Source organism: Poromitra crassiceps, assembly GCF_964638095.1.
Source record: "Poromitra crassiceps genome assembly, chromosome: 1".
Taxonomy (NCBI): Eukaryota; Metazoa; Chordata; class Actinopteri; order Beryciformes; family Melamphaidae; genus Poromitra; species Poromitra crassiceps.
In genome coordinates, this window is record NC_139623.1 from 4,215,798 (window position 1) to 4,238,944 (window position 23,147).

Here is a 23,147-nt window from a genome sequence, read left to right on the forward strand (position 1 = left end):
TCTAGATAAAATTCTAGATGTTTGCTACCTGACAATCTACACCTGATGTGTTTAGTCACATGGGTTTGTAAATTAAAGGTATTTAAGATGGCGGCTCTCTGGTTATATCAGAAGCAGTCTTGAGGAAGAGCTGGTGCTCGAAACATCACACAAATAAAATCCTTCAAACGGGAGTTGTTTGGTGTGCGCAGGGACAGACGCTAATATTTTCACAGGTCACCAAGCCCCTAAATTTGGTGGCTTATGTAAATACAAGGAAAAGGCAACTTAACGCAACTTTAACGCAACTTAACACAGCCTTCCTTAACTGTGACACTTCAATAAATGAAAATTTGTGAAGAGAATGAAAATATATAATTATTTAGTGTAATAGAGTGGTCTTGTTTGCCACCATGTTGGGGTGGTACTTCATGGTTGGCCGGCAAATAAGTGTTTTCAAGCTTCGCCAACTGTAGAAATCGAGATGTTTGTGTAACTGTGACGGTAATCTCAGAAGGTTGAACGTCTTGAACATTGCGTTGGTGAAGGCTTGCAGTGTGGTGGCCACAGCAGACCAACTTCATGGGATATTTGGTGGCCAAAGAAAGAGTAACTTTTTGTGGCCCCGGGTCATAGGGCCATGGGTAATGTCGATCCCTGGTGCGTATCCTTCTTTCTAAGGTATCTTTTGATCCAGCAATCAATCCTAGAGGGCATTGTGATGTGCATGTCTTTCTGACGATTTGTCTTCTTTCTTGACTCACCATTTTGCAGACATTCAACAATCGTGCAGTGAGAAACCCATTGTAGAATACAGTAGTCTACTACAGTAGTCTCAATAAACCAGAATTCATTGCAGCAACAAGACTGTGTGTTTTGCATAAGAAACGTGGAAACAATTATAGGCATAACTCCCAGCTGAATGATCATACTTTAAAGCTATTTATATGCCCATGTGCCCACCTTTGATTTAAAGCAACAAGTTTGTGCCCATTCTCTGGGGGTTGTTGAAAGTCATTCTGGGAAACGCAGGCAATCAGACAGACGAGGTAGGATGAGGGAAAGTGGGTACACCAATACATTAATCCTGGAATGCATTGAACATCACAAATTGATAATATCTACCAGCCTTAAAGTGTTGAGGGTGGATCTTTCCTAGGACATAGGTGACCAAGAACATGAAGAACATGAAGTCTGTTTATCCGCCTGGCAAAGGGAGGGGCTCTTACCTCAGAGTGAACTCTCTGAACGTGGGAGTGAAGGTTTCCTTTCTGGGAGAACGAAGCAGGGCAGAACATGCAGAGGTGAGGTTTCTCCCCCGTATGTCTCACCATGTGGGTCTGCAGCACCACCTTCTGGTTGAAGGCCTTGCCACAGTGGCTGCACTTGAAGGGTCTCTCCCCTGAGGTAGGGTCAGATCAAACACCAGGTATTCAAACAAGGGCTGCTCAAAATATCAATAAATATGTGGATTATAATGTCGACAACTGTAATTTCCAGATTGTAAGACAATGCTGATTTTCAATCACAGGTGAAACCTAATGGTCTGCAGCCTCATTACATCACAGTCACAGGCGTCATTTGTGGCATTCTTTAACATGTCCTGTCTGCTCGTGCTATTCTCAAAGTCATATTACAGTACTTTAAATTGCCATGATTGGGACTTTTTTTAAGTACAGTAGTAGGATGTTTTTGTACAGGTTTTCTATTTTATAAACTATTCCACATAAAAGTATGCCCAAGTAATTGATCAATCAAGTGTTTTGAGACTTGAGAGTGCAGTTTAGTTTTGGAATGTTGCACCACATTTTTTCTTACTTTGGAACGCCAAATCCCCAAAAATGTATTGAATTTCAATAAAATATGATTGGTCAAATAAAACAGAATATTGTAGAATAAACGTTTCTGTGACTCTTTTTGTTAAGGGGGGAGGGAATGCACTCCATGCATAGACTGTATACCTCATGTCATTTACCCATATGCTGGCTGTGGATACTGATGGCAAACAAAAGTTACATACAGATCTGTGAAAATAAAAGTCAAACACAACAATTCCTATGAATTAGTACCCCATGAGTGCTTCAGTATGTTTAAGAGAGAAAAATGCCATGACACCAAGACACAGGGAAATATAATTAAGACTTTCTTTTCAGCAGTAACTCCGGTGTATGTTTGTCAGAGAGAAAGAGAGAGATGCGTGTGTGTGTGCGTATGCATGTGTGTACGCGCCTCAAAGTGGTCCTTCACCCCTTCCACTCCTAATAGCTGTTTGAGATTCTGTGCACAGAGGAATCAACTCCATCCTCCATTAGTCACCCAGCCGGACAAGCAAACAAATTAACATGTGGACAATGTGTGCACATGTAGGCGTGACCTTGCAGGAGTATGATCATTTAAAAACTAATTAAAGGGATAGTTCGGTTTGTTTGAAGTTGGGTCCTATCAGCTAGTCACATACACTAACGTAATTAGGTACAGTGTTCTGGACGCTGAGCGCAGTGTCTAACGAGATCCGGCACCCAGAGGAGCAGCCTCGCGCAGCCTCACCAGCTTTTTCTCTCTCAGTACTGGGGGTCAACAACTAAAACTATAACTGTAATTTAGCCACCTAAAACAACGCCCACCTAAACAAATCGATATCCGTGTACATGCACGCTCTATTTTGACAATTTTCAGCGCTTTACTTTTCCGCAAAACAGCAGTTTCATTCGGCACTGCTTTTTCTCCAAACCGTACAACTACCGTGTTCCTCTGCTAAAAGCCAGGTCAGAGCCGCAGCACTGGATTACTCCGCAGTTATTTGGGGGTAGGCTATTTTATTTCTCCCGGTTTGAAGACACAACAAATAGAATACACGGACGAAAATATGAGTGATTTTGATAGCGAGGATGATATGCCATTCACCTTGGTGACAAGAGGATACAATTATGAACCAGAGAGAATACAGAAGAGGAACTTTTGCAGAGAGTGAACAGGCAGAGAGATGCGCCTGCTGTCTAAATGCCTGGGTGCCCTGGCTGCAAACCTTATTCACCATTCCCAGGATAAATTGTGGAAAACGACCCAGACCAGAGAGGCCAGGTGACTTGTTGTCTCTAAAGTAAGTCAGTGTTTTATCTCTCTTCTTCCTGTTTTGTAAACCGCGGCTCTGTGCTCTGTGCTGGCTTTAGCGGAGGAATACGGTGGTTGTACGGCTGGGAGAAAAAGCAGTGCCAAATGAAACTGCTGTTTTGCGGAAAAGTAAAGCGCTGAAAATTGTCAAAATAGAGCGTGCATGTACACAGATATCGATTTGTTTAGGTGGGCGTTGTTTTAGGTGTTTTAGGTGGCTAAATTACGTTTTAGTTGTTGACCCCCAGTACTGAGAGAGAAAAAGCTGGTGAGGCTGAGCGAGGCTGCTCCTCTGGGTGCCGGATCTCGTTAGACACTGCGCTCAGCGTCCAGAACACTGTACCTAATTACGTTAGTGTATGTGACTAGCTGATAGGACCCAACTTCAAACAAACCGAACTATCCCTTTAAAGTCGAGCTGAACCCAAAAATGACTTATTTTCTTTTGGTTCAAATACCTGGGTATGCAGTGCACCTATTTAATAATGTATGCAAACAAAATCACAACAATATAATTTCTTTCGTTTTTCACACTTTTTCACATCAAATGTTCATTTTTCAAGATTTCATTGATAACAGTAATGTACAGTTTGCTGACGTCACCTAGTACTATCAAATTTCTACCCCATTTCAACCAATCATATCACGACATACAGCTGTCAATCAAATCTTAATTTCAGGATCATTTTCTCTTCCAAATGAAGTAGAAAATGGCACCTAGTGCCTGGCATCTGGCAGAATTCGTATCCCATAAACTAACTACTAACTTGGCCAATTGATAGAAACATGAACAAACTAGAACGGCCGCAACGCGGACTTATGCCTCCGCCATTAGTTCATTCTACAGTCCAAATCGCCATTTGAGGCAAATTGGAAGAAATTCCGTCAAGGTGCTCGTGAGATGTTGCGTTACAGAGCTTGAAAATTGGGTGTGTGAGGTCACAGTGACCTAGAACTTTGACCACCAAAATGTCCTTGAGTCCAAGTGGACGTTTGAGGCAAATTCTAAGAAATTCCATGAAGACATTCCTGAGATATCGCGTTAACAAGCTTGAAAATGGCATTCGAGAGGTCACAGTGACCTTGACCTTTGATAACCAAAATGGAATCAGATCATCCTTGTGTCCAAGTCGATGTTTGAGCCAAATCAGAAGAAATTCTATCAAGCCGTTCTTGAGATATTGCGTTAACGAACTTGGGAATGGTGTTCATGAGGTCATAGTGACCTTGACGTTTGACCACCAAAATGTAATCAGTTCATCCTTGAGTCCAAGTCGATGTTTGAGGCAAATTTGATGAAATTCCGTCAAGGCATTCCTGAGATATCGCGTTAACAAGCTTGAAAATGGCGTTCGAGACGTCACCGTGACCTTGACCTTTGACCACCAACATCTAATCAGTTCATCCTTGAGTCCAAGTCGATGTTTGAGGCAACTTTGATGAAATTCTGCCAAGGCATTCCTGAGATATCGCGTTAACAAGCTTGAACATGGCGTTTGAGAGGTCACAGTGACCTTGACCTTTGACCTTTGATCACCAAAATCTAATCAGATCATCTTTGAGTCTAAGTGGATGTTTAAGGCAAATTTGATGAAATTCCGTCAAGGCGTTCCTCAGATATCTCGTTAACAAACCTCGTACGGACGGATGTATGAACGGGCGTACGGACGGACGGACATACGTACGGACGGACAACCCAGATCCATAATGCCTCCGGCCTGGCTATCGGCGGCGGAGGCATAAAAACAAAAACTATAATCTCTAAGAGTGCAAAGAAATGTAACTGGCTCGTTAAAACGCGCATTCCAGGGATATCGTATTTACAGCAGCGATAATAATAATAATAATAATAGCTTGGATTTATATAACGCCTTTCAAGGAACCCAAGGCCGCTTTACAAAAGTACAAAAAGATGACGGACACACATAGAAGATAACAAAGAACAACAAAGAACAGAAGAGACTAGTTGCCGAAGGCTGTGTTGAACAGGTGAGTTTTGAGTAGAGTTTTGAAAGTAGCCAGTGATGGGGCGTTGCGGATTTCGGCTGGGAGAGAGTCCAGAGGGTGGGGGCCTGCGATAATGGCGCGCGCATCCGAGAGCTTGGTTGTTGCAACACGAAGGCAGCTGGCTGCCTGCGGCTCCACTCAGCCACTACCCTCGCGTCACCAGGCTCTTCCCGGGGGGAGCGCCACAACACACTGAATCCCACTCGATTTGGAGGCGGAACATGCCAGGATTGGCCAAAGCCCAATCCAGTCCCCAAAATTGTCAAATAAAATCATCGACATGATACTATGACCCGCCTCTCAACCTGTCATCTTAGACAAACTATGTTTTCAGTCTGAAACGGACTCATATGTACGTGACAAACGGGTTCAGCTCGACTTTAACATGTGGACAATGTGTCCACATGTAGGCGTGACCTTGCAGGAGTATGATCATTGAAATTAACATGTGGACAATGTGTCCACATGTAGGCATGACCTTGCAGGAGTATGATCATTTAAATTAACATGTGGACAATGTGTCCACATGTAGGTGTGACCTTGCAGGAGTATGATCATTTAAATTAACATGTGGACAATGTGTCCACATGTAGGCGTGACCTTGCAGGAGTATGATCATTTAAATTAACATGTGGACAATGTGTCCACATGTAGGCATGACCTTGCAGGAGTATGATCATTTAAATTAACATGTGGACAATGTGTCCACATGTAGGCGTGACCTTGCAGGAGTATGATCATTGAAATTAACATGTGGACAATGTGTCCACATGTAGGCATGACCTTGTAGGAGTATGATAATTTAAATTAACATGTGGACAATGTGTCCACATGTAGGCATGACCTTGCAGGAGTATGATAATTTAAATTAACATGTGGACAATGTGTCCACATGTAGGTGTGACCTTGCAGGAGTATGATAATTTAAATTAACATGTGGACAATGTGTCCACATGTAGGCGTGACCTTGCAGGAGTATGATAATTTAAATTAACATGTGGACAATGTGTGCACATGTAGGCGTGACCTTGTAGGAGTATGATCATTTAAATTAACATGTGGACAATGTGTCCACATGTAGGCGTGACCTTGCAGGAGTATGATCATTTAAATTAACATGTGGACAATGTGTCCACATGTAGGCATGACCTTGCAGGAGTATGATCATTTAAATTAACATGTGGACAATGTGTCCACATGTAGGCGTGACCTTGCAGGAGTATGATCATTTAAATTAACATGTGGACAATGTGTCCACATGTAGGCGTGACCTTGTAGGAGTATGATAATTTAAATTAACATGTGGACAATGTGTCCACATGTAGGCGTGACCTTGGAGGAGTATGATCATTTAAATTAACATGTGGACAATGTGTCCACATGTAGGCGTGACCTTGTAGGAGTATGATCATTTAAATTAACATGTGGACAATGTGTCCACATGTAGGCGTGACCTTGCAGGAGTATGATCATTTAAATTAACATGTGGACAATGTGTCCACATGTAGGCGTGACCTTGTAGGAGTATGATCATTTAAATTAACATGTGGACAATGTGTCCACATGTAGGCGTGACCTTGGAGGAGTATGATCATTTAAATTAACATGTGGACAATGTGTCCACATGTAGGCGTGACCTTGTAGGAGTATGATCATTTAAATTAACATGTGGACAATGTGTCCACATGTAGGCATGACCTTGCAGGAGTATGATAATTTAAATTAACATGTGGACAATGTGTCCACATGTAGGTGTGACCTTGCAGGAGTATGATAATTTAAATTAACATGTGGACAATGTGTCCACATGTAGGCGTGACCTTGCAGGAGTATGATAATTTAAATTAACATGTGGACAATGTGTGCACATGTAGGCGTGACCTTGTAGGAGTATGATCATTTAAATTAACATGTGGACAATGTGTCCACATGTAGGCGTGACCTTGCAGGAGTATGATCATTTAAATTAACATGTGGACAATGTGTCCACATGTAGGCGTGACCTTGCAGGAGTATGATCATTTAAATTAACATGTGGACAATGTGTCCACATGTAGGCGTGACCTTGCAGGAGTATGATCATTTAAATTAACATGTGGACAATGTGTCCACATGTAGGCGTGACCTTGTAGGAGTATGATAATTTAAATTAACATGTGGACAATGTGTCCACATGTAGGCGTGACCTTGGAGGAGTATGATAATTTAAATTAACATGTGGACAATGTGTCCACATGTAGGCGTGACCTTGTAGGAGTATGATCATTTAAATTAACATGTGGACAATGTGTCCACATGTAGGCGTGACCTTGCAGGAGTATGATCATTTAAATTAACATGTGGACAATGTGTCCACATGTAGGCGTGACCTTGCAGGAGTATGATAATTTAAATTAACATGTGGACAATGTGTCCACATGTAGGCGTGACCTTGCAGGAGTATGATCATTTAAATTAACATGTGGACAATGTGTCCACATTTAGGCGTGACCTTGCAGGAGTATGATAATTTAAATTAACATGTGGACAATGTGTCCACATGTAGGTGTGACCTTGCAGGAGTATGATCATTTAAATTAACATGTGGACAATGTGTCCACATGTAGGCGTGACCTTGCAGGAGTATGATCATTTAAATTAACATGTGGACAATGTGTCCACATGTAGGCATGACCTTGCAGGAGTATGATCATTTAAATTAACATGTGGACAATGTGTCCACATGTAGGCGTGACCTTGCAGGAGTATGATCATTGAAATTAACATGTGGACAATGTGTCCACATGTAGGCATGACCTTGTAGGAGTATGATAATTTAAATTAACATGTGGACAATGTGTCCACATGTAGGCATGACCTTGCAGGAGTATGATAATTTAAATTAACATGTGGACAATGTGTCCACATGTAGGTGTGACCTTGCAGGAGTATGATAATTTAAATTAACATGTGGACAATGTGTCCACATGTAGGCGTGACCTTGCAGGAGTATGATAATTTAAATTAACATGTGGACAATGTGTGCACATGTAGGCGTGACCTTGTAGGAGTATGATCATTTAAATTAACATGTGGACAATGTGTCCACATGTAGGCGTGACCTTGCAGGAGTATGATCATTTAAATTAACATGTGGACAATGTGTCCACATGTAGGCATGACCTTGCAGGAGTATGATCATTTAAATTAACATGTGGACAATGTGTCCACATGTAGGCGTGACCTTGCAGGAGTATGATCATTTAAATTAACATGTGGACAATGTGTCCACATGTAGGCGTGACCTTGTAGGAGTATGATAATTTAAATTAACATGTGGACAATGTGTCCACATGTAGGCGTGACCTTGGAGGAGTATGATCATTTAAATTAACATGTGGACAATGTGTCCACATGTAGGCGTGACCTTGTAGGAGTATGATCATTTAAATTAACATGTGGACAATGTGTCCACATGTAGGCGTGACCTTGCAGGAGTATGATCATTTAAATTAACATGTGGACAATGTGTCCACATGTAGGCGTGACCTTGTAGGAGTATGATCATTTAAATTAACATGTGGACAATGTGTCCACATGTAGGCGTGACCTTGGAGGAGTATGATCATTTAAATTAACATGTGGACAATGTGTCCACATGTAGGCGTGACCTTGTAGGAGTATGATCATTTAAATTAACATGTGGACAATGTGTCCACATGTAGGCATGACCTTGCAGGAGTATGATAATTTAAATTAACATGTGGACAATGTGTCCACATGTAGGTGTGACCTTGCAGGAGTATGATAATTTAAATTAACATGTGGACAATGTGTCCACATGTAGGCGTGACCTTGCAGGAGTATGATAATTTAAATTAACATGTGGACAATGTGTGCACATGTAGGCGTGACCTTGTAGGAGTATGATCATTTAAATTAACATGTGGACAATGTGTCCACATGTAGGCGTGACCTTGCAGGAGTATGATCATTTAAATTAACATGTGGACAATGTGTCCACATGTAGGCGTGACCTTGCAGGAGTATGATCATTTAAATTAACATGTGGACAATGTGTCCACATGTAGGCGTGACCTTGCAGGAGTATGATCATTTAAATTAACATGTGGACAATGTGTCCACATGTAGGCGTGACCTTGTAGGAGTATGATAATTTAAATTAACATGTGGACAATGTGTCCACATGTAGGCGTGACCTTGGAGGAGTATGATAATTTAAATTAACATGTGGACAATGTGTCCACATGTAGGCGTGACCTTGTAGGAGTATGATCATTTAAATTAACATGTGGACAATGTGTCCACATGTAGGCGTGACCTTGCAGGAGTATGATCATTTAAATTAACATGTGGACAATGTGTCCACATGTAGGCGTGACCTTGCAGGAGTATGATAATTTAAATTAACATGTGGACAATGTGTCCACATGTAGGCGTGACCTTGCAGGAGTATGATCATTTAAATTAACATGTGGACAATGTGTCCACATTTAGGCGTGACCTTGCAGGAGTATGATAATTTAAATTAACATGTGGACAATGTGTCCACATGTAGGTGTGACCTTGCAGGAGTATGATCATTTAAATTAACATGTGGACAATGTGTCCACATGTAGGCGTGACCTTGCAGGAGTATGATCATTTAAATTAACATGTGGACAATGTGTCCACATTTAGGCATGACCTTGTAGGAGTATGATAATTTAAATTAACATGTGGACAATGTGTCCACATGTAGGTGTGACCTTGCAGGAGTATGATAATTTAAATTAACATGTGGACAATGTGTCCACATGTAGGCATGACCTTGTAGGAGTATGATAATTTAAATTAACATGTGGACAATGTGTCCACATGTAGGCATGACCTTGTAGGAGTATGATCATTGAAATTAACATGTGGACAATGTGTCCACATGTAGGTGTGACCTTGCAGGAGTATGATCATTTAAATTAACATGTGGACAATGTGTCCACATGTAGGCGTGACCTTCAGGAGTATGATCATTTAAATTAACATGTGGACAATGTGTCCACATGTAGGTGTGACCTTGCAGGAGTATGATCATTTAAATTAACATGTGGACAATGTGTCCACATGTAGGTGTGACCTTGCAGGAGTATGATCATTTAAATTAACATGTGGACAATGTGTCCACATGTAGGCGTGACCTTGCAGGAGTATGATAATTTAAATTAACATGTGGACAATGTGTCCACATGTAGGTGTGACCTTGCAGGAGTATGATCATTTAAATTAACATGTGGACAATGTGTCCACATGTAGGCGTGACCTTGCAGGAGTATGATAATTTAAATTAACATGTGGACAATGTGTCCACATGTAGGTGTGACCTTGCAGGAGTATGATCATTTAAATTAACATGTGGACAATGTGTCCACATGTAGGCGTGACCTTGTAGGAGTATGATCATTGAAATTAACATGTGGACAATGTGTCCACATGTAGGTGTGACCTTGCAGGAGTATGATCATTTAAATTAACATGTGGACAATGTGTCCACATGTAGGTGTGACCTTGCAGGAGTATGATCATTTAAATTAACATGTGGACAATGTGTCCACATGTAGGTGTGACCTTGCAGGAGTATGATCATTTAAATTAACATGTGGACAATGTGTCCACATGTAGGCGTGACCTTGCAGGAGTATGATCATTTAAATTAACATGTGGACAATGTGTCCACATGTAGGCGTGACCTTGGAGGAGTATGATAATTTAAATTAACATGTGGACAATGTGTCCACATGTAGGCGTGACCTTGTAGGAGTATGATCATTTAAATTAACATGTGGACAATGTGTCCACATGTAGGCGTGACCTTGCAGGAGTATGATCATTTAAATTAACATGTGGACAATGTGTCCACATGTAGGCGTGACCTTGCAGGAGTATGATAATTTAAATTAACATGTGGACAATGTGTCCACATGTAGGCATGACCTTGTAGGAGTATGATCATTGAAATTAACATGTGGACAATGTGTCCACATGTAGCTGTGACCTTGCAGGAGTATGATCATTTAAATTAACATGTGGACAATGTGTCCACATGTAGGCGTGACCTTCAGGAGTATGATCATTTAAATTAACATGTGGACAATGTGTCCACATGTAGGTGTGACCTTGCAGGAGTATGATCATTTAAATTAACATGTGGACAATGTGTCCACATGTAGGTGTGACCTTGCAGGAGTATGATCATTTAAATTAACATGTGGACAATGTGTCCACATGTAGGCGTGACCTTGCAGGAGTATGATAATTTAAATTAACATGTGGACAATGTGTCCACATGTAGGTGTGACCTTGCAGGAGTATGATCATTTAAATTAACATGTGGACAATGTGTCCACATGTAGGCGTGACCTTGCAGGAGTATGATAATTTAAATTAACATGTGGACAATGTGTCCACATGTAGGTGTGACCTTGCAGGAGTATGATCATTTAAATTAACATGTGGACAATGTGTCCACATGTAGGCGTGACCTTGTAGGAGTATGATCATTGAAATTAACATGTGGACAATGTGTCCACATGTAGGTGTGACCTTGCAGGAGTATGATCATTTAAATTAACATGTGGACAATGTGTCCACATGTAGGTGTGACCTTGCAGGAGTATGATCATTTAAATTAACATGTGGACAATGTGTCCACATGTAGGTGTGACCTTGCAGGAGTATGATCATTTAAATTAACATGTGGACAATGTGTCCACATGTAGGCGTGACCTTGCAGGAGTATGATAATTTAAATTAACATGTGGACAATGTGTCCACATGTAGGCGTGACCTTGTAGGAGTATGATCATTGTAATTAACATGTGGACAATGTGTCCACATGTAGGTGTGACCTTGCAGGAGTATGATCATTTAAATTAACATGTGGACAATGTGTCCACATGTAGGTGTGACCTTGCAGGAGTATGATCATTTAAATTAACATGTGGACAATGTGTCCACATGTAGGTGTGACCTTGCAGGAGTATGATAATTTAAATTAACATGTGGACAATGTGTCCACATGTAGGCGTGACCTTGTAGGAGTATGATCATTGTAATTAACATGTGGACAATGTGTCCACATGTAGGTGTGACCTTGCAGGAGTATGATCATTTAAATTAACTCATTCACTGCCAATATCTGACTGGCATTTTTGGCACAGGCCAAGTATTTCCATAATGTTTGGTCATCTTTCAAGACCCACAGTAAATTCTGTACTAGGACTACAGTGATGTCCAATACCTCGAAATGAAGATCTAAGTCTCTACTTTCACCCCCAAAAAGAAAGTTAGCTTTTAGCATGTTCTGTACTCTACTTATAACCCTTTTTATACACCCCATGTTCACCAAAAAAGCCTGTCTGGGAAGAGAAAAGGGAGAAAAAAGCATTTTTGTAAAAGGGCACAATCTCAGGCATAACTCACTCTCAATTCTTTTATTTTGAACTGTATTGACATCAGACATGTAAATATTATTCGTTAGGACACAAATGACAAAAAAAAAATATATATATATATATATATATATACACACATGAAGTGCTTTTTTTTTACATTCAACAATACAGTTTACTCGGTGTGAGTGTGCAGACAGACAGACAGACAGACAGACAGACAGACAGACACACCGACAGACAGACAGACAGACAGACAGACAGACAGACAGACACACACACACACACACACACACACACACACACACACACACACACACACACACACACGATCCCCCTTTTAGATTTCTAACCCAACATAGGATAAGCAATAACCACGCCCTGTGGCGCTGGGATTGGCCAGGAGCAACACTGGAGGGCGAGCAGCCCAGCGATTTCATGAATCAACTGAAGAGCTCTTGAGAAGGACAGCGGGCTGCTGTGAGTGCCTTCTGCCCGCTGCTGCCTAGCTGTTCCTGTGTTTATTTTGATTTGTTCTGGTACACCGTCCTCGTCCATGTCTCCCTGTCATATCTATGATCGTTCCCGTTTTCCCCTCGGCTATTCAACACGTCCTCACCGCCCTCGCAAACTGATCGATCATTTCATCATTCCTCCGATGATCAAACACATCTCTTGATTACTTTCTCCCGTTTTCTCCTGGCTGGCACAGAGGAAGGCGACTCCAGCTCGGCGTTTCAATGGCGTTTCTCCTGTCTGCACAAGGAAGCGTTACCCGTTCTCTGCTTTCCCTCTTGCTCAATTTCAAAACAACAGCTGCGGTATGTGTTTGATCGCGTGCTGTCGGCTACCCTTTGAAGGCAGGGACCTGTGTCTGTGTGACAGGCTGGGCAAGTGTTTGCTGCAGGCGCTGCACCAATAAAAACAAAAACACGTCAAACACGTCCTTGGCGGGGAAGGCCATTGCTGATAACACGTCAAAGACGTCATTGGCGGTGAATGAGTTAACATGTGGACAATGTGTCCACATGTAGGCGTGACCTTGCAGGAGTATGATAATTTAAATTAACATGTGGACAATGTGTCCACATGTAGGCGTGACCTTGTAGGAGTATGATCATTGAAATTAACATGTGGACAATGTGTCCACATGTAGGCGTGACCTTGCAGGAGTATGATCATTTAAATTAACATGTGGACAATGTGTGCACATGTAGGTGTGACCTTGCAGGAGTATGATAATTTAAAAACTAATTAACATGTGGACAATGTGTCCACATGTACTGCCCTCCAAATCAAAACCGCAGTAACTACAATTTTGGTCAAAATTGAGTTATTATTGAAATTGAACTTTTAGATATCTGTTTTATCATGTGACAACTTTTCTAAGTTCAGTCTTGCTCTATATTTGAAAAAACAGAGTATAAAAATAGCAGTAACTACGAAATCCAACCAAAAACCAAAACTGCAGTAACTACACTTACTGCAGTTTGATTTGGTTTCACAGAGCTTCAGCTGGACTTAATAAATCCTCTTGCATGGCACCGTTTCAGATCCACTGCATGTTAACACATTCACTGCCAACAGTTTTTTTTTTACTGTAGGTAGCTTCTGCCAAGGTTTTTTTTGAGGATTCTGGCTCATCTTTCAAGAGCCGAGGATTATTTTCTGCTAGGACTTTGTGAACACAAAATATCTCAAAATAACTAATAGAATGTGTGCTTTCTCTGCCTAAAAGAGTTAGTTTGTAGAGTTAGTAGTTATGTAGGCATTAGCAGTTGAATACAGCATGGTTTCAGCGTCTGAAAAGGAAAGCTGAGATAAATGCCTTTTTGTGAAATTCGATAGACAGTCACTTTAACCATTTATTTTTGGCATCAGTAAGACATCAGACATCTAAACAATAGTTCTGAACAGTAATTTCCTCCATAACAGCACCCCCACCCCCCTCTCCTTCAAACTCCTCCCTCCATGGGTGTGTCTCTGGTGGCTTTGCAGCGTTTGTCACAAGCGAGTTTCTGCTGCCTGTCTGTGCTGCCTGGCTGCTGGCGGCCCCTCACGGGCGAGTCTGGATGGGGCTCGCTCATTTCTTGGGGTTTCGGTTGGGAGCTTTGATGAAGCTTTGTGCGATTCTGGGCTTTATGCTGCGTGTTTCAAAGTGTGTTGCACCCAGTCTATTTTTGGAACCCCCCACCGTTGTGCGCCAGCGCAAAAGCGTTTTCGCCAAACCATTCTACAGTATGAGAATGGTTTCCTCATGCTTTTCCCTGCAGTTTTGGCTCGGCTTTCTATAGTCTGGAGAGCACTGTCGCCACTTAGTGGGTCGGTGGAATGGGTTGTACACGTTCGGTTGCTCCCATATTTTTATAGGAGATGTAAAAGGGTTTGATCCACGTCCCACCGTCACCGTTTTTTTTTTACGAGATAACTCGTCGACGGCAGTGAACGTGTTAAGCACCACGTTGTGATATTGAATGTCGAATGTTGAATGTTTGTATGTTTTTTTTCTTTTCTTTTCCTGTGCCTGAGCCTGTTTGTTTTGTCTTGTTTGTGTACTGTTCTATTGAAAAATTGACAATAAAATATATATAAAAAAAGAAAAAATGGAAGACCACACCGTGGATTTATGCCTCCGCCATTAGTTCATTCTTGAGTCCAAATCGCCATTTGAGGCAAATTGGAAGAAATTCCGTCAAGGCGCTCCTGAGATGTTGTGTTACAGAGCTTGGAAATTGGGTGTGTGAGGTCACAGTGACCTTGAACTTTTACCTTTAACCATCAAAATCTAATCAGTTCATCCTTGAGTCCAAGTTGATGTTTGAGGCAAATTTGATGAAACTCCGTCAAGGCATTCCTGAGATATTGCGTTAACAAGCTTGAAAATGGCATTCGAGAGGTCACAGTGGCCTTGACCTTTGACCACCAAAATCTAATCAGTTTATGCTTGAGTCCAAGTCGATGTTTGAGGCAAATTTGATGAAATTCTGTCAAGGCATTCCTGAGATATTGCGTTAACAAGCTTGAAAATGGCGTTCAAGAGGTGACACTGACCTTGGCCTTTGACCTTTGACTACCAAAATCGAATCAGTTCATGCTCGAGTCCAAGGCGATGTTTGAGGCAAATTTGATGAAATTTCGTCAAGGCATTCCTGAGATATTGTGTTAACAAGCTTGTAAATTACGTTCGAGAGGTCACAGTGACCTTGGCCTTTGACCTTTGACCACCAAAATCTAATCAGTTCATCCTTGAGGCTAAGTCGATGTTTGAGACAAATTTGTTGAAATTCCATCAAGGCATTCCTGAGATATCGCGTTAACAATCTTGTAAATGGCGTACGAGAGGTCACAGTGACCTTGACCTTTGACCACCAGAATCTAATCAGATCATCCTTGAGTCTAAGTCGACGAACATCGGACGGACGGACGGACATACGTATGGACGGACAACCCAGATCCATAATGCCTCCGGCCTGGCTATCACCGGCGGAGACATACAAAAAAATTGACAACGCTTCCCCACCATTGACGTCAGGGAACGTCAATGGTGAGAGTGAGTGAGGTGAGTGAGTGAGGCGCGCGGCCCAGCACGTAACAGGATGTGAGCTGCCAGAACTACAGGAACTGCATAACCAGCGGTGCCTCAGGAGGTCCCTGAAGATCATCAAAGACACAAACCATCCCCACAACAGCCTGTTCTCCCTGTTACCCTCAGGGAGGAGATACAGGGTCCCAAAAGCACGCACAAATCGCTTGAGGGACAGTTTCTTCCCGTAGGCCACGAGACTCCTTAACATACACAAATAGTGTAGTAGCTGTACTGTACCGCACTGTAGGTGCTACCATTATGTATGTCTAATGTTTAATTGTATGTTTAATTAGGTATATGCTATTTGCACCTGTACATCAAATACGTCGAATTTAAAATGTTTAAGCACGTCTAAAGTATGCACATGACATGTGCACCTACTGTATGTGCAGTGAATATGCCACTGTCTCTGACTTGTCTTATCACTCTACTGCCTTATTGCTTGTTGTGTCTCTTGTTGTTTTTGCACTCATATGCCCTGTTATATTTGTACTATGTTGTAAACGGAGTCCACAGCACAAGAATTTCACACGTGATACTTGTACTACGGAGTGACAATAAAAATCTTGAATCTTGAATCTTGAATAGGTGTTTTCACTGTCATATGATAGATGGCTCTCTTACTCACCTTGTGGAATACTACAGAGCACATCTAAAGTTGTACAGGAAGGACCATGATTTTCTAACAAAACGAGGAAGCAGAGAAAAGCAATAATCTCCCATCAGAAAAGCACCATAACACAGCTCCAGACTGCTCAAAGCACTGGTCCAGCAGCTTTTATCAACACGGGCATGGACTCCATTACGGCGGGGGGCAGCATGTCACTCAAACGTGAAGGATTTTCTTTTCACCACACTGCAGATGCTGACAACACATCCACAAGTTACTTGTCCTCGGGAATTAGTAATCCAGTTTCTAAACTCACACCCTGTAAATGTCGGCCGGTAGATGTGCTCCTGACCTCCATACACAGACAACCAGTCGCCCTCCCACGCAATACCAACATGCGACCCAGCTCCCCTCTCTTAAGAGCCGGGTGAATCTCTTTCTCGCACCAGCGTTACAGTAAAAGCTGTGCCCACGGGCGTGTCTGACCGGAAGGGGAAACCAAATCATTATGGGGATCATAGTTGAGTGTAACACCGGCCTGTACTATCCGCCATCAAAGGCAGGACCCGTGAAGATGACTTAATTTACAAAAATGCTTATTTCTCAACTTTTTGTGGAGAGACGGACGTTTTCAGTGAACACTACCTACATTCAAGTGTCAATAACTAAAGAACGCATGAAGGTAGAATCAAACTTTTGGGATATTCAGTGTTTACATAGAAGAAAAATGTCTGTGGGTCTTGGAGAATGAGTGAAAATTATCAGAAACCCTGGCGGTGGCTGGCAACTGTTCCTTTGAACCTCTGGGGGGGAATGAGTTAATTCAAGATGTGTTTTACATTAGCCCAACTAAGACACTTGACCCGTTTGCTGTGCTTTTTACTCACCTGTATGTATTCGTATGTGCCTGACAAGCTGGCTGGGTTTTTTGAATGTCTTTCCACAGTGATGACAGCTGTTTGTGAACCCACTGCGATCAATGTTTTTCTTGTAGTTTCTGGAACTAGAGGTGAGCGCCCTGTGGAAAGAGTAATTAACAAAACTTCTCAAATGAGTTTTCCATACTGTTTGTCTGTAGCTTTAATCTATATCTTTACTTCGCCCTTTGTTAGAATACATAAGGTGATGCAGGGCTACACAAGGAAAAAAGCTGAAGTCAGATACATTTTCATTTCAACAAAAGAGCAATTTTAGTTTGCTATATTGAGTCTGAATACTGATCGCTAAAACTCTGAAGAATTCAACTTCAAGGACAGCAATCAATGCTAGCATAGCGTTACTTCACCTATTAGAATACATGAGGTGATGTGGGACTAGATGAGGAAAAAGGCTGACGTCATATACATTTTCATTAAACAAAAGACAGAGAAATTACCGTAGTGTTTGTGGCTGGTCACAAAAAAATAAAATAAAACTTGCTTGTTTGGAATGTTGAGGAAGGCATACGTATATTGAGTCTGAATAATGACAGCTAAAACTCTGAAGAATTCACCTTTAAGCACATCAAGCATGGCTAGCATTGCAAAGCAAAATACATCTTTGCCAGCGGATATGTTTTTTACTATTATTATGACTGTAGATGGATGGTGAGAGAAATCATTCCAGTCTGGTGTGGGACTATTTTACTCAACAGTCTGCAATACCTGCCTCAAGGAGCAGCTAACCCACCTACAATTTCATTAATAATGAAGAGGTTTAGTGTCCCGTGACTGTGAAGTGAAATCCACAATCTAAAGACCTTCCATCTCATGCCTCACCTCATTTTGACGTGGCTCTTCATGTGTTCCTTGAGGTGGCCAGACATCTTGAACTCTTGAACGCATGTCTTGCATGTGTAGACCTTGACGCCGGACAGCTCTTTGCGGTGCTCCTCCAAGTGCAAAGAGAGCTGGCTCTGAAGAATGAACTCATCTCCACACTCTGCACAGATCAAGTTCTGCAGGAGGGGGAAGAGAAAACAGGGAAAGAAAGTTATATCAAATGAGAATACTCATTGTGTGAATGATTCATTTCTGATTGATTAGTTAAGGAATTGAGAGCACAAGAGTTGACCAACTTCTTCCTTCTCGTGCAGCATGATATGGGATTTGAGGCTGGCCACGCGGGAGAACTTTTTACGGCACATTGGGCAGCTGGGGTCGGAGGTCGTATGTGTGGACTTATGGAGGGTGAGGTTGAACTGCACGTTAAACGTCTGTGGGCACTGGTCACATCGATGAGGCTGCAGGGGAGAGATGAGAAGTTGAGAGAGAGTGATTATGATTTTGATCAGAGACCAGTAGAAATTGCAACATTGATAGAAGTTATCTCCTCCATCACAAGTGTTCTGCCTTCCAGGCATTTATATTTTGTAGTGTGGTTTCTGGCCCCACCTATAGCATTTAGTTTGATTTTACAGAGGTTTTTAGCACCTTCTGGATGAGGTGAGGTTCTAGCGCCCTCTAGATGGTTGTTGCATGTGAAGTTCTAGCACCTTCTGGATGAATGTTGTCTAATTTGAATGTTTGCATGCTCATTGGTTGTTTGGGGTGACATGGTCTGTAGTTTGAATGCTCATTCATTGGTTGTTTGGGGTGACATGGTCTGTAGTTTGCATGCTCATTGGCTGTTTGAAGTCACATGGCCCGCTAGTGACATGTTAAGAGCGGCCGTGCCTTCCTCTCTGAATCTAGGTAACATCCCGAGTAAAGACCTTTACGCCGTACCAGAGCACAGGACGTTCATCTGCTGCCATGTGCCATCCTCGTTGTTGTGCCATAGAAAGCATTGTCTGTAAGTTGGGATCTTTTGATAAGCATTTAGCCTTTATCCTCACTAGTGCTGTGTTTATGTAGCTGTTTAATTATTAATTTGTTTTGACTCCCTTGTTTGATTTATGTTTTGTGGCATTACATTACATAACATTTAGTACAGAGCCAACCATGCTTGTGCACTTTGATACTTACCTCTGTTTACCTGTAACAAACAAGTACCGTAAATTTCGGACTATAAGCCGCGGCTTTTTCCCCGTTTTTTGGCCCTGCGGCTTATATAACGGTGCGGCTTATCTATGGATTTTTTCTCAAAAAAAAAAAAGAAAAAAAAAAGCACTCTTTCTAACTATAAATCCACTTCTGTTTAATTTCCTCTCTTGCCCTCTTTTCACCACACCGCGGACACTGTGTGCACTGTAAAAAACAACACAGGTGGTGTTGTGTTATGTTGTTTTGTTGAAATGTTAATAAATGGGAGCTTCCTCAAACAGCCATCTCTTTCCCGACAATCCCCTCTGTGCATGAACCCTTAAACATGTTTAATGGTAATTAAACATTAACACATTGAGTGCCACAGCGCTTCAGTAAAATTGTCTGGAGCCTGTGCCAGATTCACTTCCATTCAGTTGAAAACAGCTATAGAATTTTTTCTATTAGGGCTATATGAACAGGGTTGGACTCTAATGAAACATTGGAGACTCCTACTTCTTTCAAAGAAGAAATTTTGTTTCTAGACAGTTCCATTATGAAATGACAGCCTCTGAAAAAAGCGCACTTTCAAGGGTTTTCTGCTGTCTTTTTTTACTTTTCAAAATAAAGTCACTTTTATGAATACTCTAATTTCAAGCGCATTCACTGACTCTGGCTGGTGTTTTCTGATGTAGTGACATGGTGTGGTTCTGTGTGCAGCCTGCGTGCCCCACCCCCCCCCCCCCCCCCTCTCCACCCCGGAGCTGCGGGCTCCTCCCCACACTGTCTTCGCAGCCTCAGTTTTTGCCCCGGGCGGATTTCAGTGCAACGAGGAAATGGCAGGCGGGACTGAGGGAGAAGGTTTAGCCGTTCGGCTTCGGGCTGCCTTTCTGGCGGGTGGTCGTGTGGAGGGGCTGTGTGCAGGCGGATAGACAGCGGCGGAGGAGCTCAGTTGTGGGCTCGGATCGCAGCCAACTGTGGCTGCGGACAGAGCAATCTGTGTGGCTCTGGCTGCAGCATGCGTCGGTGTCTCTCTGATCACAGCGTTCTCCGTTTTCTCCTGCACAAAGTGAAGGATCTGAGGTGGGTGGCGCAGCTCCCGTATAGAGTTTTAAGGTGGCGCCGTGTGATCCCTTGAAGGGATTCATGCTCACTGGCTGGGTACGACCTTAAACAGCAGAATTATGGAATAATATGAATTATGATTTTAGGACGTGCACAGACGTCCTTGGCACTCCTCGTTACATTTTTTTAGGACGTGCACAGACGTCCTTGGCACTCAATGTGTTAAAACACAATTAAAAAAAAAAAAAAAAACATTAAAACACCTGCGGCTTATAGTCCGGTGCGGCTTATATATGTAACAAACAGGCAATTTTGCTGCTGCGGCTTATACTCCGGTGCGGCTTATAGTGCGGAAATTACGGTAGCTTTATTCTGTCTTTTCAATGTCACTCCATTTTCACATTTACATGCACCTGAGTCTGCAATAAATATAATATAATATAATATAATATAATATAATATAATCACAACATAATATAATATAATATATAAATATATTTGGAGCTTGGAGGCTATATCCTGACTCTCATGTCTTCTGTGAATGGAGTTTGGCTCGCTCTCTACTTTTGGGTGTTACACCATCATTGAGTCACTTTTGGAGAACGGACGCTCCCAGTGCCAGAGTTTCAGAGCGTTTTCAGTGATTGCTCGAGGCCCACAGAATATTGTGTGATATTACTATGTAAACACCGAACACGCACAAAGAACGATGAGACTCTCTTCTATCATCTGCAAAAAAAAGTTTATTGATACCATTTTCCGTTCTTTAGTTATGAGCCGGAGAAGATAGGCTGTTTTGAGCAAAAAGACAGGTTTCAAATTATAAGCTGAGATATTCAGCCTTTTGTGAAATGAACCATTTCAAGCACATTCACTGACTCTAGCTAATATTTTCTGATGTAGTGACGTGGTGTAGTTGTGTGGTGCCTGCGTGCCCCACCCCCCTCTCCCCCCCTCAGCTGCAAACTCCTCCCCACACTAACACACAGCCTACACCGACACGCACCCAGTCTATTTTCGGAGCGCTTCGTTTTTGTGCGCCGGGCGGCTCCCAGCGCGACAAGGAAATGCCAAACCGGACTGCAGGGAAAGGTTTGGCCCTTCGGCGTCGGGTGCTGCCTTTCTGGCGGCTAATCGTGTGAAGAAACTATATGCAGACAGACAGACAGAGGCAGAGGAGCTCAGTTCTGTGCGCGGATTGACTCCGGTTCGCAGACAACGTCAGCTGCAGACAGAGCAATCTATATGGCTCTGGCTGCAGCATGCATTGGTTTCTCTTTGATCACGGCTTTTTCCTCCTGTTTTCCGGACCTTTCTGTAATCTGGAGAGCACTGTCACCACCTAATGAGTCCGTAAAATAGGTTATACACCTTCAATAGCTCCCATATTTGTACAGGAGATGCCTGAGGCTTTGATCCACGTCCCACCGTCAAAAAACGCAAAAACTCGTCCATGGCACTCAATGAGTTAAGGAGGGCAGTATAACAAGTCTCTGGCACAGCCTCCCCTTGAGTTACAATAGCCTGTAATTGACACAAACAAGAAAGTCCAAAGTAACTTGATTGCCACGAGTGCATATTATTGTTAGCATGGGGTTGAGAATGGAACTCCCAACCCTCGCAGTGTAAATCTGATGCTCCTGTCATTCTTGTTGAGTGCTGGACTTTCCAATACTGCAATACTGGAGTAACACCAAAATATTCATTCTTTCATTCTACTTGCAATGTAAGCATTTTATTGCCCATGTGAGTGTTTCTGTGTTGCTCTTTTAAATGTGTGCCCCTTTGCTTCGAATTGCTTTATGTTGAAATGTTTGGGCATCTTTATTGAATTTAATAACTAACTTATAATATTATTAATTGCCCTGTGATTGACTGGGGACCTGTCCAGAATGTTTGCCGGCTTTTCACCTAATGTGTGCTGGGATAGGTTGCAGTACCCCCCTGCCCCGACCCTGAATAAGAATAAGCGTTAAAAAGGGGAGGGGGGGATCCAATGTTGTATTTCATCTATCAATGCATGTTTCTTTTTTTTATTTTGTTTTAACCTTAATTAGACAGGTTTGTCTTTAGAGAGAACACAACAAAGGATATGGGTCGGATTCAAACATTAAAATGATCATTAAGAGGCAAACTCCAAAAAACTGTTAAACATGAACTTAGTCATCTATTAAAGTCCCTAAGTGTAGAATATTTACCTCAATATATCATTCTCAAATAAATGTTGATAGCATAGTATTCTGGATGTAGAAAATGGGTTTATTCTTTGTGTTGTTTCTGTGTTTACTCTTGAGTGTCCCTGGGTAGGATTTCTTCTGTCTCTCTATTCTTCACATGATTAATGAGCAGGGCTTCCTCTGTTGTCAAACTGTCACTGTGGCACTTCTGCCTTGTTAGATTAATGTCAGGCCTACTATACTGAG

General features: G+C 42.1%; 1 protein-coding gene across 1 annotated transcript in view; it reads right to left on the reverse strand.

Annotated features, from left to right (window-relative positions):
- znf236 (zinc finger protein 236) overlaps positions 1 to 23,147 on the reverse strand; it is a gene marked incomplete at both ends in the record, with an annotated part of 185,875 nt that overhangs the window by 153,023 nt on the left and 9,705 nt on the right. Inside the window, 4 exons of the mRNA XM_083637612.1 lie at positions 1,209 to 1,381; positions 17,605 to 17,735; positions 18,475 to 18,653; positions 18,774 to 18,938. Of these exons, the coding sequence (XP_083493738.1) occupies positions 1,209 to 1,381; positions 17,605 to 17,735; positions 18,475 to 18,653; positions 18,774 to 18,938 (648 nt within the window). The remainder of the gene's footprint in view (positions 1 to 1,208; positions 1,382 to 17,604; positions 17,736 to 18,474; positions 18,654 to 18,773; positions 18,939 to 23,147) is intronic.